The 16,001-nt window shown below is 40.3% G+C and overlaps 1 protein-coding gene across 2 annotated transcripts in view; it reads left to right on the top strand.

Annotated features, from left to right (window-relative positions):
- PALM2AKAP2 (PALM2 and AKAP2 fusion) overlaps positions 1 to 16,001 on the top strand; it is a 638,407-nt gene that overhangs the window by 497,289 nt on the left and 125,117 nt on the right. For both annotated transcript variants that reach the window (XM_060300637.2, XM_060300638.1), the window contains one exon: positions 1,559 to 1,644. In XM_060300637.2, the coding sequence (XP_060156620.1) occupies positions 1,559 to 1,644 (86 nt within the window). The remainder of the gene's footprint in view (positions 1 to 1,558; positions 1,645 to 16,001) is intronic.

Below are 16,001 nucleotides of genomic sequence, written 5' to 3'. Positions count from 1 at the left end.
ACAACCCAGTGAGAGACAATTATTTGTACTTTGCAATAAATTATAGCCCATGGATCCTGAGTAATCCATTGTGCGTATTTCCTGTGAAATGAGGCTCTCAAGGATTCAGAATATAAAACAAGGCAATGCAACCAGTGCTAATGTATTAACATTTAATTAATCTCCTATTAGTTTATTTAAAGTGTCATGTAATTGCAAACAATTGTTATAGTTTCACCATCTGATTCGTCCAGTTGATCCTTAGAAAAATGCTGAAGTATCACAATCTTTCCTGGACACATCTCTGGTTTCTTGATTTAGCACAGAGGCTGGTAGAGCACGTCTCATGAGCCAAAACAGCCCAGCGCCTGTTTTTGTAAGTAAAGTTTTATTGGAACCCAGCTGTGTCCATTTGTTTTTATGTTATCTTGGCTGCTTTCCTCCATAATGGCAGCTTGAGAAGCTGCAACAGAAGTGGTCTGACCTCAGAGCCTAAAATATTTACTATGTGGCAAACAGGAAAATGTGCCAGTCCTCATTTAACATAATGCTAGACAGTTGAAATTTGGAATTTGGGTGATACACACAGATCCGGCATGAATAGTGCCCTCAAGTTACCCTTAGAGAAAATTATTCAAGAAAATCAATAATGTAAATTAATATTACACAGTTTTAGTCTGTTTAAGGAAACAATCTTTTCAATACTTTAAGCTATGAGCGCTCATATCCCAGTAGGCAGTTATTATACCAATTATAAAATTTCTATCTGCCTATTAAAGTGGACCCTGAGAAACTCTAAGTATTGCCTTCTTAGCTTTTAAGAAGATGACTTTACTTGCAATATTGTTTTTTAAAAGTATACTTGTCATTACTTCAAACTTTTCACTATTATAGACCATTCCACCTCCATTCACACACATAATTGCATCTAAATTAGTGTAGTTTTACTGTACTGTGATCATGGGTATTTCCAAACACCAGCCGCTGATCTCTTTCGTTGAGGTTGGGGAGAGCAAAACCTTGTATCTTGCCAGATGTCCACACTTGGAGCCTGTCTGACAGCTTAAGAGAAAAGGAGCTAACATGCATTAAGACTTGGGGAGAAATATATAGAGATTTTAAAAGTGAGTGTGAAGTCTCGGTTATTTCCAGCAGCTGTGTAGAATCTAGGACAGTGAATAATCTGAGGTCACTGCTATTGGATGCTGAATTAGATTCAGATGTGCAGATTTCTGTGTTATGGGGGGTCACTTTAAGCTCCAAATAAGACCTCAGTATGAGACCTGGATTCTGGAGTTCATTTTAACCTCTTCTCCACTCTGGACTAGGAATAATACTATTTAGAAAATATAGGATTTAGATAATGACTCCAGACTTGGAGATTAGATAAAAACAGGAGGTGCTGACTGACCACACTTCTGAAAGGAAGCTCTCCTGGTAACTGCCAGGCAGTGAAACTATGGGTAATCATTGGTTTCCTTTCAAGTCACACGGGCTTGGAAGCTGCGAAACAGTGATCTCTCTACACCAGCTGAACACACTTGGCTCAAATCGTACCATTTTGATTTTTCTTTTTCAGGAGTTGGGTGGGAGAGTGTGCTGCTAACAGGAGATGAGCTAACCTCGAAAGCCACAGACACATCCAGCGCAGACATGACTGTCCAGGTAAGGCATCCTTTCTCCAGTGTGATTCTCAAAGTGCATCTCTAGACGAAAGTAAGTGTATGGCAGATTTCTGGGGGCAAAATGAGCACTGCCCCTCACCCCACTGGGTTCTCTCTCTGTTCGCTGAAGCCTCAGTGAGCCAACCACAATAAGATCTCCTGAGGTTTGGATCCAGATCAGGAAGCCACCTGAAAGCTAGAATCTAAGACTTGTGATTTCCAATGGACCGGTTGTAGGATCTTCAGTGAATATCTACATGTAGATTGTAAGTGGTAACCCTGTGGGGACAGTGAAGCAAATATGAACATTCTGAGCTGAGAAACCCAGGCCCCACTGTGCATTGTGAAGAAAGGTCAGAGAGGCATAAAGTAGCTTTGATCTTGACTCAAGATTTCCACTGATGTCAGCAGGAAGGCAGCACATGGCCCACTCTGCCTGGAATGCTAATGGCCAAAGGTTTACAAAATGAGTCATCTGGAAATCAACCTAATTATATCATTGTTCAAATTAAATGCATGAATTAGTAATCATTGTCTAGATTAAGGAATCTGTAGCAAAATATATCAGACATAACTACTTCCCTTATACTACTGGAATAGACACAAGGGAATGGTCCTCCTCTCTTGGAATTCTGTTTATGTTTCACTTAACAAAGGCTGGGGGTGGGAGGGCATTCTAACATTTTTGCTTGAATGATTAGAATTTAAATAAATGCCACTTATGAAGTTTTCTTGGAAAAACAAAAAGTAATGTCCTTTTTTATATTGAGATATCACTAGAGTGATTTCCCTCCTGGGTTTTTAATTAGAGGTTGTACAAAAGAATATACAGGATGAATTTATTCAAGCTTTCCTTTGTAATGTGATGGCTGAACTTGTGTTATCTGTATGAAAGATGTTAGAGAAAGCAAAGAAACATACCACAGTGAAATGTATTATAAGATGGGAAAGTAGCTTGATTGGTTAAAAGAGTCAACTAATCTAAATAATAATTATCACATGCTGCAAGTTTGCTTGTAATTATGTTAGCAGAATTTGCAAGACAATGATATATATTGCAATGATGTATTGGTGTGTTGCTGGCTACTCGTGCAAAGTTTGAGAAATCTTTTGCCATGTTGGATAGAGAGGGGTGGATGCTGATAGAATTTGATGGATTTTGATGTGCTATTTTGCAATCTGTCATCATTTTAAGAATTAGTTTCTGAGATGTGTTGCTAGTGTACCTGCAGAGTTTGTTATATAAAAGCAAATGGTGTATTCTGATACACACAAGTTTTGCTTAAGTCCCATTTTATAAGGTTACTGTTTAATCAGTGTGCACCTCTTTGGCACCAGGATCTTGACTAAAGTTTTATTTGGGTCTATTCAATTTCGATGTCATTCTCAACCTCTCTTTCTGTCTTCTTTTATTGAATACCTGGGAATGTTTTATAAGAACAGAGGATTTTTAGTTCATAAGAACTGAACCCACTCAGAAGAAAGAACACTATATAGTTTAAAAAGTTAAGCAAAATACAAATATATTTACTACTCCAATAAACTCCTACAAATATTATTAAGTTACTCTATTAACGCCAGTCTCTTCTCAATAAATGATTTTTGAAAACTCTAGGTGGATGTAATTTAGGGAAACGCTTCTGTTTAGATCTTTTCTGTCAGGTTTCCCAATTATGCAGCAATTATCAATTTTTTTTCCTTTGGTACCATGCTGTTTCCCACCCCACACTGCTTTATGTATCCATCCTGCCCTGTGTCTATCTTTTTTTTTTTTTTTTGCGGTATGCCGGCCTCTCACCGTTGTGGCCTCTCCCGTTGCGGAGCACAGGCTCCGGACGCACAGGCTCAGCGGCCACGGCTCAGCGGCCACGGCTCACGGGCCCAGCCGCTCCGCAGCATGTGGGATCTTCCCGGACCGGGGCACGAACCCGTGTCCCTTGCATCGGCAGGCAGACTCTCAACCACTGCGCCACCAGGGAAGCCCCCTGTGTCTATCTTAAAGTATTATTTTTTTCTGTGTCTATAAGTGCCTGATGTTCATAAATTAACTACAGATTCCTCATCATATATTCATGCCTCTACAGCTATTCCTGTTTCTAATAGCTACTTCATACATCCTTGTAATATCAGCTACTCCTGTTTTTTGCCCTGGGAAAGCAAAATGTTCTGTTAAAACATTAATTACAATAAAACTTGATTCACTGACATTTCCTAAGGGGAATGTCAGCAGAGACCACTAAAATACTTTGGCTTCCTCCCTGTTACTCTTCTTGAGATAGATGTACCTTTCTTCGTGCTTAGAAATTCTCTTTCTGAAAAAGACACTTTTTTTGTGATGTCAGTTGTCTGAATATGGTTTTGTCTACTATATGAGGCTTTTTAATACCATGTCTTATTTTGAAATGATAGTCATGCTTCTAAAAATATACATGACTCAGATGAATGAATTCATTTATAAACGGACTTCTGTCATTCTGAGGAATGTTGAACTAAGAGCATTTATGTTAAAAACACCCTCTAAATACTGATACAGGTAAGAGTATCATGTAGGCCTGCTGAACAATTTAAAATCACTATGTAGTAGGTTGAATTGTGAATCCTTTCCTTCCCCGCAAAACCATATGTCCAAGTCCTAAACCCTGGTACCTGTGACTATGACCTTATTTGGAAAAGAGGTCTTTGCAGATGTAATTAAGAATCTTGAGGTGAGATCATCCTGGACTAACCAGGTAGAACCTAAGTCCAATGACACATGTCCTTACAAGAGACAGAAGAAGAGGTAACACAGAGATGAAGGCCACAAGAGGAGACACGGGCAGAGGTTGGACTTCCATATAGCCCAAGCCAAAGAACACCAGAAGCTGGAAGAGGCAAGGAAGTATTCTTCCCTAGAGACTTCAGAGGAAGCAGTGCCCTGCCAGTACCTTGATTTTGGATTTCTGGCCTCTAGAATTGTGAGAGAATAAGTTTTTGTTGTTGTAAGCCACTGAGTTTGTGGTAATTTGTTACAGTAGCCCCAGGAAACCAATATACTCGGATCTACCCAAGAATTATACCTACAGTGCCAATACCAGAGAGGCTGAAAGCCAATATTACACACATTCATCACTGTTTTCTTATTATACTATGCTCAGCCTTTATAAGTTGTTTTTACCTTTTCTTGTTTTGAAAGAACCATTAACCTTTTTCAGCCTGAATCATGATTCACTAGAAGAAAAGGGTAGTCATATTTGGGGATAGCTTCTATATTATATTTTAATCTGTTTTGCTGCTTGTCTAGATATTGATTTTTTTTTTAAAGTATGGATCAATATTTTCTGAAACTTGCCTGACCATGAGAGTCATCTGCAGCAGTATTTTAAAAAGTATAGCTTCCCAGGCTTCTGCTTTCAAAATTCAGATCCGGAAGATCTGGGTTTGAGAATTAGCATTTTTAACAAGTGCTGGTGATTTTGGGGGTCAGTTTGGGAAAATGTTGTCTAGCATACCACTAAAGCAGTAAGGGGTGTGGCCACAGGAGCCCTACCGCTGCCCTTGGCTCTCTGGTTGTCCATCTGGTCTGAGAAAGGACTTGGGGACTCCCTGTTCAAAACCCTTTGGTTCCGTTTCTTTTGCACACCGACTAAGGCTCAGAACTGCAATTTCATTTCTAGCCCCATCTTCCATCATGTCTGTCTCTGGGCCTATTTTTGCCCTCTGCACCCAGCCTACTTGTAACCAGAATGATCTTTTAAAAAGGGCAAGCCAGGGCTTCCCTGGTGGCGCAGTGGTTAAGAATCCATCAGACAATGCGGGGAACACGGGTTCGATCCCTAGTCCGGAAACATCCCACATGCCGCGGAGCAACTAAGCCCGTGCGCCACAACTACTGAGCCTGCGCTCTAGAGCCCGCAAGCCACAACTACTGAAGCCCGTGCACCTAGAGCCCGTGCTCCACAAGAGAAGCCGCTGCAATGAGAAGCCTGTGCACCATAACAAGGAGTAGCCCCTGCTCGCCACAAAGCAACGAAGACCCAACGCAGCCAAAAATAAATAAATAAATATATATATATATTAAAATAAAGAAAAGAAAGTAGCATAAGAGAGAAGCACAAGAGACAGACCCTCATGTGAGAACACAGGGAGTAAGTAGGTGTGAGGAAAGGCCAGTGTTCCCCCTTAACTGCAGTCAGAGACAGAGATTGTCTTAGGCAGGTGCTATGTCTTTTAAAACCCCATGGCTTTTATTCAAGGCTTCCTTCCTCTTCCTCTTCCTCCCTCTCTCTCCCAGCCCAGCCAACCCCTATTTATATTCAAGTCTTTGGCTCGAATATTAGGGCTTTATGACCAGTATCGTCACGTGCTTTCGAAGGCCCTAGTGCTTCTCCTGCAAAGCCAGGCACGTGAATAACCATCAGCGTCCTTGCATGAGATCCGGTCTCCCCTGCGGGAATGTCGTCTCTGTGAGGACCTGCATCCCAGCTCCTGACCGAGTGTGTAGCCTGTCGTGTGCAATTGTCAATTGTTGTTGCATGAACAAATACATGAAGGAAGAAATGAAGACAGTGTCTGTCTAGACTGCAGTTAAGGGGGACCACTGGCCTTTCCTCAAACCTACTTCCTGTGTTCTCACTGGAGGGGTCTGTCTCTTGTGCCTCTCTTTATGCTTTCTTTTCTTTCTTTTTTTTGAAATGTAGTTGATTTACAGTGTTGTGTTAGTTTCACGTGTGCAGCAAAGTGATTCGGGTACCTATATCTATATGTTCTTTTTCAGATTCTTTTCCATTATAGGTTATTACAAGATATTGAGTATAGTTCCCTGTGCTATAGAGTAGACCCTGTTGTTTATCTATTCTTTTTTTTCTCTGTCATAGAATCTCGAGTTTACATGTTTGCATCACAGCGAGAGAATCCATCCCCTACATCCCCCTGAAACAAAGTGAATCAGCTATAGCTGTGCACATACATGTATCTGTTTATCTATTCTCATGCTACTTTCCTCCGTGTTTCGTTTTTCACTTGTTAGTGCCTCTAAATCACGGTTCTTTTCTTCACCATTCCTTTTTTTTTGTAAACATAATTGAGGTACATAATTTGCATAACATAAAGTTCACACATTTAAGTGTACAATAATTTCTAGTAAATTTACCAACCATCACCATAATCCAGTTTAATAACATTTTCATCACTCCAATAAGATCCCTATTATGTCCTATTAGTTTGTCTCCACTTCACCCCCAATCCCAAGCACTACTTTCTGTCTCTATAGGTTTGCCTGTTACGGACGTTTAATGTAAATGGAATCATACAACGTGTGGTCTTTTGTGTCTGGCTTCTTTTGCTTAGCATGGTGTTTTCGAGATTCATCCATGTTGTAGCCTCTATTAGTATTTCATTTCTTTTAATGCTGAGTAGTATTTCATTTCATGGATATACCAGAGTTTTGCTTTGTTTTCTAGTCCATTCACAAGTTGATGGACTTTTAGGTTGTTTCCCCGTTTGGGCTATTATGAATAATTCTGTTACGAATATTCACGCACAAGTCTTTGTGTGGACGCATGTATTGTTTTGTCGTGGATATGAACCTGGGAGTGGAATTGCTGGGTCATGTGGTAAATCTGTGTTTAACCGTTTGAAGAACTGTCAGATTGTTTTCCAGAGTAGCTGTACCATGTTACACTCCCACCAGCCGTGGATGGGGTTCTGATTTTTCCACATCTTATCAATGCTTGCTATTGTCTGTGTTTTGATTATAACCATCCTAGTGGGTGTCAAGTGGCATTTCATTGTGCTTTAGATGTGTGTTTCCCTGTTAGCTAGTGATGCTGAGTATCTTTTCATCTGCTTATTGGCCATTTGTATGCAGTTAATTTTTCAATGGCTTGGTTTCCTTTATGTGCAAGAGGGTACAGGGTACATTCTGTTATTCTCTTATTGCAGACGTGTAGTCAATGTTTGTTTTCTGAGTGAGGGGCCCTCTTCTTGATGATGGGGGAAGGGGGCTCAGTTCACTTTTCCCTTTTAGGATCACTGCCATTCTCCCACCACTGCCCTGGGAGGGGGTAGGAGTGTCTCATCGATCTCTTTTCTTTCCATTTCTTTCCCTTTCTTTTCTTTCTCTCTCTCTTTTCTGTCTGATTATTTTCCCCTCACATCTCAGCTTTTTTGTTTTTATCATTGTTATTAACCTATCAGTGTTATATTTTTTACTGTGGTAAAATATACATAACAAAAATCACACTTTTAACCATTTTTAACTAGCATTATGTCATTCGTATTGTTCTGCAGCCATTACCACCATCCATCTCCAGGACTTTTTCATTATCCCAAACTGTAACTCTGTCCCGATGAAATACTAACTCTCCATTCCCCTCCCCCCTTCAGCTCCTGGCAACCACTTCAGTGTCACAGTTTATATGTAATAATATCTAGCTGTCTTCTCAAGGGGATTTTAAATATATCCTATTAAGAGTAAAAAGCAAGTAAGATGGCTAAACCTCAGCCTAGAATTTTAATAACCTCTGGACAGGTCAAGCTAGAAAGGCAGTCATTTTACATGCATTTAAGAACTTTATATTTCCAAAATAAAGTTCCTAGGAGGCTGCTACATACTAGATCTTAAAGGAGTTTGCTGGTCACAGAGCGTCCTTTCTCCTGAGGAGTAAACTGCCCAGTGCTGACATCCTGGAAGTGTCTTGCCTTTACTCAGCTGGAGCGACCAACTGCACCTGTTTGGATCTGCATTGTTTTCTTGAATTGTGTTTATTTCATGACTGTACAGAACTACATCAATCCGTGTTAAAAGTACAAAGATCCATGTTAACAGAAATATCTCTTGGGCTGAAATAATGTGATTTGGCTGCCATCTTAATCAAATATACCAGCTAAGTCCCAAATGCTGTCTTTACCTTACCCTCTTGTTTTATATACAGAGACTAAAAACTAAGTATTTGCAAAAAGAGCACAGAACATTCTAGTACATGCCTTGGATTTTTTTCTCAGAAAGAAGTCTTGTACTTATTTACATTGTTAAAAGATAAACTGAGGGGCTTCCCTGGTGGCGCAGCGGTTGAGAGTCCGCCTGCCGATGCAGGGGACGAGGGTTCGTGCCCCGGTCTGGGAAGATCCCACATGCCGCGGAGCGGCTGGGCCCGTGAGCCATGGCCACTGAGCCTGCGCGTCCGGAGCCTGTGCTCCGCAACGGGAGAGGCCGCAACAGTGAGAGGCCCACGTACCGAAAAACAAAGATAACTGAGCCATAGTAAGAATTTTAAGAGTGTATTTGAACAAAAACTCATTCAAATTAGGCAGCACCAAACCGGAAGTGGTTAGCAGCACTCTGCCCACAGGAGCTGGGGAGAGACTTTTATAGAGAAAAGGTGGAAGCAATGAAAGGAAAGTAAGCAATTGGCTGTAACTTAAAGCCTCACTGGCCGTTTGTATTGTTTCTCTTTAGTGTTTTGATTTTGTAACCTTGAGGCAATAACAGCTTAAATTTTGGTTTGCTGTTGGGGGTCTCCATGGCAGTAGAGCCACCTCTGTCTAATGACCTCCTTGTTTAATTAATTTAACCACGTATACAATATTTTTCAGTCGTGCTTAGGCAAGAGGCAGGATGGGTACCAGTTAGGCAAGTTGGGGGTTCTGGCTGTAAAACCGTTTGAAAGGGGCACATTTCCTAACCAAGGACATGAGAGAGCCACATAAAAGGAGGACGTTGCCTCTGTATGTAAAACGTACTGCTGGGAGGGGGATTGTTCTCCTGGAATGGCAGATGTTCTCTGTTACAAAAGGGGAAAAGCATTCAGACTCTTCCGGTGGTGAATAGAGGCCACAGGTTACAGCTTTCTTTGCGAGCTGCCTTTAAAAAGCCGTTCTGCCGAGGACCTCCTGTTGCCAGCGGTGCTGACCAGTTGTCCTTTGCATTTGCCGATGACGACAGAGAGGATTGTTTGTGCAGGGGCTCTGGACAAAAAGACACATTTGGGACCAGAAGTCCTTTCTACGTTGGGTACATACATAAAGATGGTTCTAAATTTGCTTCCTTGCCGAAGGAACTCTTTTATGGCAGACTTTTTTAGTCCTTGAAACTATTTAGAGTGGTGGATCTCAAAGGGGGATGACAGTGGGGGACACTCCAGGACTAGCTATTGGCTAAATGTTCACCATACCCTCTTGGAGAATCACTGTCTTGATTTTCTTTAATATGCATTTTGTATTATTACAAGGAATCAGATGTGAAATGCCCTGGTGGACACTATAATACGGTGCATCAGTATTGGTTATCGTTAGTCCTATGTGTTGCTCCCTATGTGTCAAATAAAGTGAAGTAAAGTGTGTCAAATAAATGAAGTGAAGTAAAGTGTCAAGTAAAGTGTGTCAAATAAATGAAGTCACAATTGATAACTCTCATTATATATGTATAGATAAGGAATATTCTGGCAAATGAAAGAGTTCAGGTACCTTCTTCTCTGCTGTTTTATTTATTCATCATGTCCTCCTGCTGACAATAATAGCTAATATTGACTGAGCATTTGCTATGAGCTGGGTACTGTGCTCCGCCCTTACATGTACCATTTCATATAGTCCCCGAAATGGCCCTGCAAAGGAGGAACTCTTATTCACCCGCATTTTACAGATGTGGTGACTGGGGCTCAGCAAAGTGAAATGAATTATCCAAGATCTCAGAGTGAGTGTTGGAACTCAGGTGAAAAGACACTTTATAACCTCTCTACGTAGGGGTTGATGAATGCAAATTGATTTTACTATCAGCTAAAGCAGAGTAGCTCCTAGGATGGGGCAAAAGTAGTTTTGCCAGATGACACACTGGACACCCAGTTACATTTGAACTTTACAGAAGCAACAAGTAATTTTTTAGTATCAGTAGGTGCCAAATATTGCATGGGACATACTAAGAAACTGTGTATTTGTTACCAAAATTTAAATTTAACTGGCCATCCTATATTTTAATTTGCTAAGTCTGGCAGTCCCAGGCAGGGAGGGGTATTGCAAAGGAGGTAAAGGAAACAGCTTAATGCATCTGATTGCTGTGCTCTGAGATTATTTGTGGTTTTGTATTTCTTTCATGACTATGACTTTATTCATTTCAGGATGACCACATATTAAGTTCATTATCTTAAGCTTTAAATCAGACAGATATACAGGTTCAGTTTATACAGTAAACTAATAACCTATCAATGAATCTCTCCTGATCCACTTTTTTTTTTTTTTCCTAGAAATAAAGCCTTCCAAACCTGACCCATGCCAAGATACGTACCTCACTGGTTTCCCTATGAAGTGAAACCATGGGAAATTCTGCCCCCACTTTGTTTGTTTCTCTGGACTTAAAACAAAACAAAAACCACGACTTTTCCTCAATCTGGGCACGTTATAATTTTTCTGAAACCTGTTCTAGGGGTTTCATTTTTAGCTGGGCTATCAATCAGTGATTTCATTTCCTGCAGAGAGCGTCATCATCCCAGGTTTTAAAACGTCGATGAAATATTCTTGTGCTTTCACCTAGTCTATGGCTTAGTAAACTTCCCCTCTCTCTGGGTGGTCACCTCCTGAAACAGATGACAGTGGCCTGCCTATTCCCAGCAAAAGTTCTGACACATTCACGAATATTTCCTGAGTACATCAGCGCATTTCCTCCAATGCATATTTCTAGCATTCCAGGGGTGGGAGCGACTAATGATGACAAAGCTCTAGAATAGTCTCTGTCCTGTATGTCAGAGCCATTTTGCAGATAAGCCTGTCTTCTTATGAATGATCTAATGAGCTTTGAAGCAGGGCGTATCTGCAGTTACCAAAGTCTGACTTCTCATAAAACTAAGGCAAGCAATCCAAACGCAGAGCCCACCGGCGGGAACCATCGGTCTTTGGTGCTCTTGAAAGGTTGCCAACTGGTTCCCATTAGGCGAGAGTTTGCCTATCTAGTCTATTTATGAATAAATTATCCTTAATGTCTGGGAGGGTTTGGAATGGTCACAGGTTATTCCTGAAAAACAAATTATTCACGTGGCTGTTTCCAAAAGGCTTTGCCCTGAAACAAGTCCGGTATCACAGAGGTCTCATAAATCTTTAGCATCATTCTCCGGAAGTATCTGTTGGATTCATCCACAGAAAGATCTTGCTTCATTATACAAGCACTTAAGATAGTTTAAGTGAGCATCTAGCACTCCTCTTCATAAATTATCAATGCCTTCCTTTTCTGTGTCTTTCTTCTACCCATCCTCAATGACCTTCCTCCTTGCTTTTTTCTGTAGCAGTGAAAACTAGTAGTTAACAGAGAAAATCTGACACACATGTAGGTTGTTAAAGGAGAATACGTGCTCAGGCAAGGTGATTGCTCCACTGGCTAGGAGAACAGGCTTCAAAGTGCTGAGAGATTTACACACCAGGAGTTGGGCTGTTTTGATGTTACTTGAGCTTATTACTGTTGCAACAATTGCTTCTTCCTCAGAAATGAGACAGTGGAAATGTGACATTTATCATAGCTCAACATTATCATGTATATTCCTAAAAAGAAAAAGGTACCGGTAGCCACAATCCCCACTCCCTCTCCAAAGGGATCTGGGCTAGAAGGTAAGGTAATGGATCAGTCATCATATTCTCCATATGCTCAGAGACTGTGAGTTTTGATCTCTAATGTGATGAATTTTCTAGTGAATTTCAGTTTAGAAAAATGAATGAGAATAATAGCTAACATTTATCGAGAACTTTCCAGTGGGCATTGCCCACTGCTTAGGGTATTATTTAATTCTTACACAACCGTATGAGATGGGTACCATGAGTATCTCCAACTTACAGAGGAAGAAAAGGTACAGAGACACAAAGTAACTTATCCAAAAACACACAGCAGAGTCTCAGAGCCTAGATCTAACCAGGCAGCCCTTGATCTTTTTTTTTTTTTTTTCCAGCCCTTGTTCTTAACTATGTCGTACTGCTTCCCCTGGTAGAACAAAATGGTGATGCTCTTATGCAAACAGATAAAGTAGGTCTCACAGCCCCTGATCAATAAGAGAGTTTTTATGTAGTTCTGTTTGTATTCGTTCTTCAAATGCAAAACTGGAGTTTAACTGGTGGGATAAGATTAGATTTTCAGCCCAGAGATGTGGTTGTTTTTCAGGCTTGCCCTTGGGTTTACGTCCTATCAACATTCTGATTACATTTCATTATCATTCGACTGCAGTGATTCATGAATATGATAAAAACAGACTGGCTCTTCAATAAATAAGGGAAGCTGGGCTGACAGTGAATAAATAGACCTTTCTTTGAATCTGGAGAAATTCAGCCTACGGATGTCCTGCAATATTTATTAGGAGACCACTATACCCACCATGCCTGAGCGTGGAGCAGTTTCTTCTTTTAGTTTTTCCTAAGATATGTGTATTTCTGTTATACAGCATTTCTTAACTTTTAGGTTAAAAAAAAAAACTTATTGAGTGTTATGTTGCATGTTCTTACATGTGGTTTACTATATTTAAACACGTTCAAATTCTGAGGGTGATTTTTCAAATTTATGGCAATAAATCCTTTGGAAATTTTGAAAATGAAAAGCTTAAGTTGAGAAATAGACAAACATTCATCCAGTAAGAATTATTATTTTTATTATTCTTAATGTGTTTTATATATGTTGGTTCCTTCAAAGAAAATATGAAGAAAACCCAAATATGAAAAAAATTTCCAAGTTTATCCCATGAATGACATAGGAAAATCCCTCTTAAGAGAAAAGTCATTGCAAAAGAGGCAAAGAATATTTTCCTTTTTCAAACAAAAATATGCATCCTGTTTCTAAGCATTTTTCATAGTATTTGACAGTTTATTAAAATAAACCTTTTTCCTCCATATGGATTTTATCAAACTTTCTTATCCTATAATAGTCTTTGACCCACCCTTCCTATTTTCTTCTTTCTCACCCTTGTTTCTTCTCTTCTTCCCTCTCTTCTTCTCTTTTTCCTTCCTCCTTCCCTTCCTTCCTTACTTCCTTCCTCATTCCTTCCCTCCCCATTCACTCCCTTTCTTTTTCCCAGCATTCACTAAGGGTCAGACACTATGTTATTTCACTTAACACTCGCAACTGCACCGTAAAAGAGGGACCCTTGTTTTGTTTATTTGAAGAGCTCCACGCTCTGAAAAGGTGATTTTCCCAAGGTCACAAAATCTGTAGGAGTGGAGACAGGAATCAGTCCTAAGTCTGTAATATTCCACAGCCCACAGTTTATTGCTTTCCATACAATGAGTATTTCTTTAATAAATGGGAGGTTATTTTAATTAAAATTTAATGACAGGACTGACAAAGACATATGATATTGCTTATATGTGGAACCTAAAAAAATAATACAAATGAACTTATTTACAAAACAGAAATAAATTCACAGACACAGAAAACAAACTTATGGTTACCAAAGTGGAAAGGGGGGAGGGATAAATTGGGAATCTGAGATTAACAGATACACACTACTGTATATAAAATAGATAAACAACAAGGACCTACTGTATAGCACAGGGAACTATATTCAATACCTTTTTAAAATTTTTATTTTATTTTTGGCTGCGTTGGGTCTTTGTTGCTGCACTCGGGCTTTTCTGTAGTTGCGGCGAGCAGGGGCTACTCTTCGTTGCAGCGCGTGGGCTTCTCGTTGTGGTGTCTTATCGTTGCGGAGCACGGGCTCTAGGCGCATGGGCTTCAGTAATTGTGGCTCGCGGGCTCTAGAGTGCAGGCTCAGTAGTCATGGCGCACGGGCTTAGTTGCTCTGCGGCATGTGGGATCTTCCCGGACCAGGGCTCGAACCCATGTCCCCTGCATTGGCAGGTGGATTCTTAACCACTGAGCCACCAGGGAAGCCCTCAATATCTCATAATAGCCTATAATGGAAAAAACTCTTTAAAAAATTATATATATATATATATATATATAACTGAATCACTTTGTTATATACCTGAATCATTGTAAATCAACTCCAATAAAAAAAAAATTAATGATAGGAAAATAGCTAAATAGCTATAATCCCCCAGGAGAAGGCATTAGTCAAGAACCCTTCTGAGCTAAGACGGATCTGGCTCTTTGGACTGGCCCCAGGGCAGTTACAGAGCAGCAGACCAGCATAGATGAATAATAACAAATAGCTACCCTCTACTGAGAATCTAAATGGTGGGTTCTTTGGTCTCTGTAAGCATTAACTCAACCAGTGCTCACCACAAACCCATGATATAGATACTATGTAACTGTCTCCATTTTAAAGGCTAGGAAGCTGAAACTGAGACACAGGGAGGTAAAGTCACCTGTGAAAGGTCCCACCCAGCATCAGTGGAGGAATAAGGGATTGGCCCCCAGAGCACATCCTCCTACCCATGACCCCGGACCACCTCTTGCCTGTCATCCACACATGCTTGTCCTTTTCTCAGGTGATGCTGAGCCAGTTAACTTCACAACCAGCCATTTCCTTGGAGTTCAGATCCACAGCAAAGAAAAGGCCTGAGTCTGCTTTCCCAATCAATAACTTTCAAGCCACACGTTCTTTGTGCCAGTGACGTATCTGAAAAGAGCTATTTTTACAGATAATAGCAGAAAAAAAAGAAAGGCCAGTTGAACTCACCCGTGATAAATGTTAGAAATTTAAGGGTCAGTGTGGTCCTTGCATATGAAACACTAAATTCTTCTTGGAAATCATCTTAAGGGACAATCTAGTTTGTTTAGTGTTTCAAAAGTGCAATGTTTTTAACTAAAGTTCAGGAACTACTTTACCCAATGTACTTCAGAAGTCTGTTTTGGTGAGTTGGTATTTTGTTGAAAAGAAATTTCTTAGAAAAATAATCAAATGGGAATTTTTTGAATTTGAAAAGAACATTTTATTGTAATGAGAATAAGAAGTATATGCGCATGCAGCTGATAAATAGCTATTGAATGTCTTCTAAGTGCGATGCTTCCTGCCATGTGCCTGGTGCATCTTCTTCTCCCAATTATGTCTAGAATCCGATTCCACCATTACTATCACCACTGTACCATGACCATCCTAGTTTAAGCTATTGTCACCTCTTGCCACGATTACTACAATAGCTTCTAAGTGGTCTCCTGGCTACTCCCTTTCCCGCCTGTAGTACAGACCTTATATAGTAGCAGCCACAGTGATCTTTAAAACAACTTGTCATTTATCTGCTTAAAATAAATGAGTGGCTTTACATCTTATTCAAGAAAAAAATAATCCCAAATCCTTATCAAGGCTTGTGGGGTCCTCATGATCTGGCCTGGCCTGTTTTCTTTCTGAGCTCACTCACTGCCACCCTCCCCTCATCTACCCCTCCTCAGCTGTGAAGGCCTCCTGGCTGCTCTACACATGGTTGGTCAGTGTTGCCGCAGCTGCTGTTTCCTGTGCT

Source organism: Globicephala melas, chromosome 6 (genome assembly GCF_963455315.2).
Source record: "Globicephala melas chromosome 6, mGloMel1.2, whole genome shotgun sequence".
NCBI lineage: Eukaryota > Metazoa > Chordata > Mammalia > Artiodactyla > Delphinidae > Globicephala > Globicephala melas.
The sequence above is the reverse complement of the archived record's forward strand: the minus strand, read 5'-3'. Positions and strand labels throughout refer to the sequence as shown.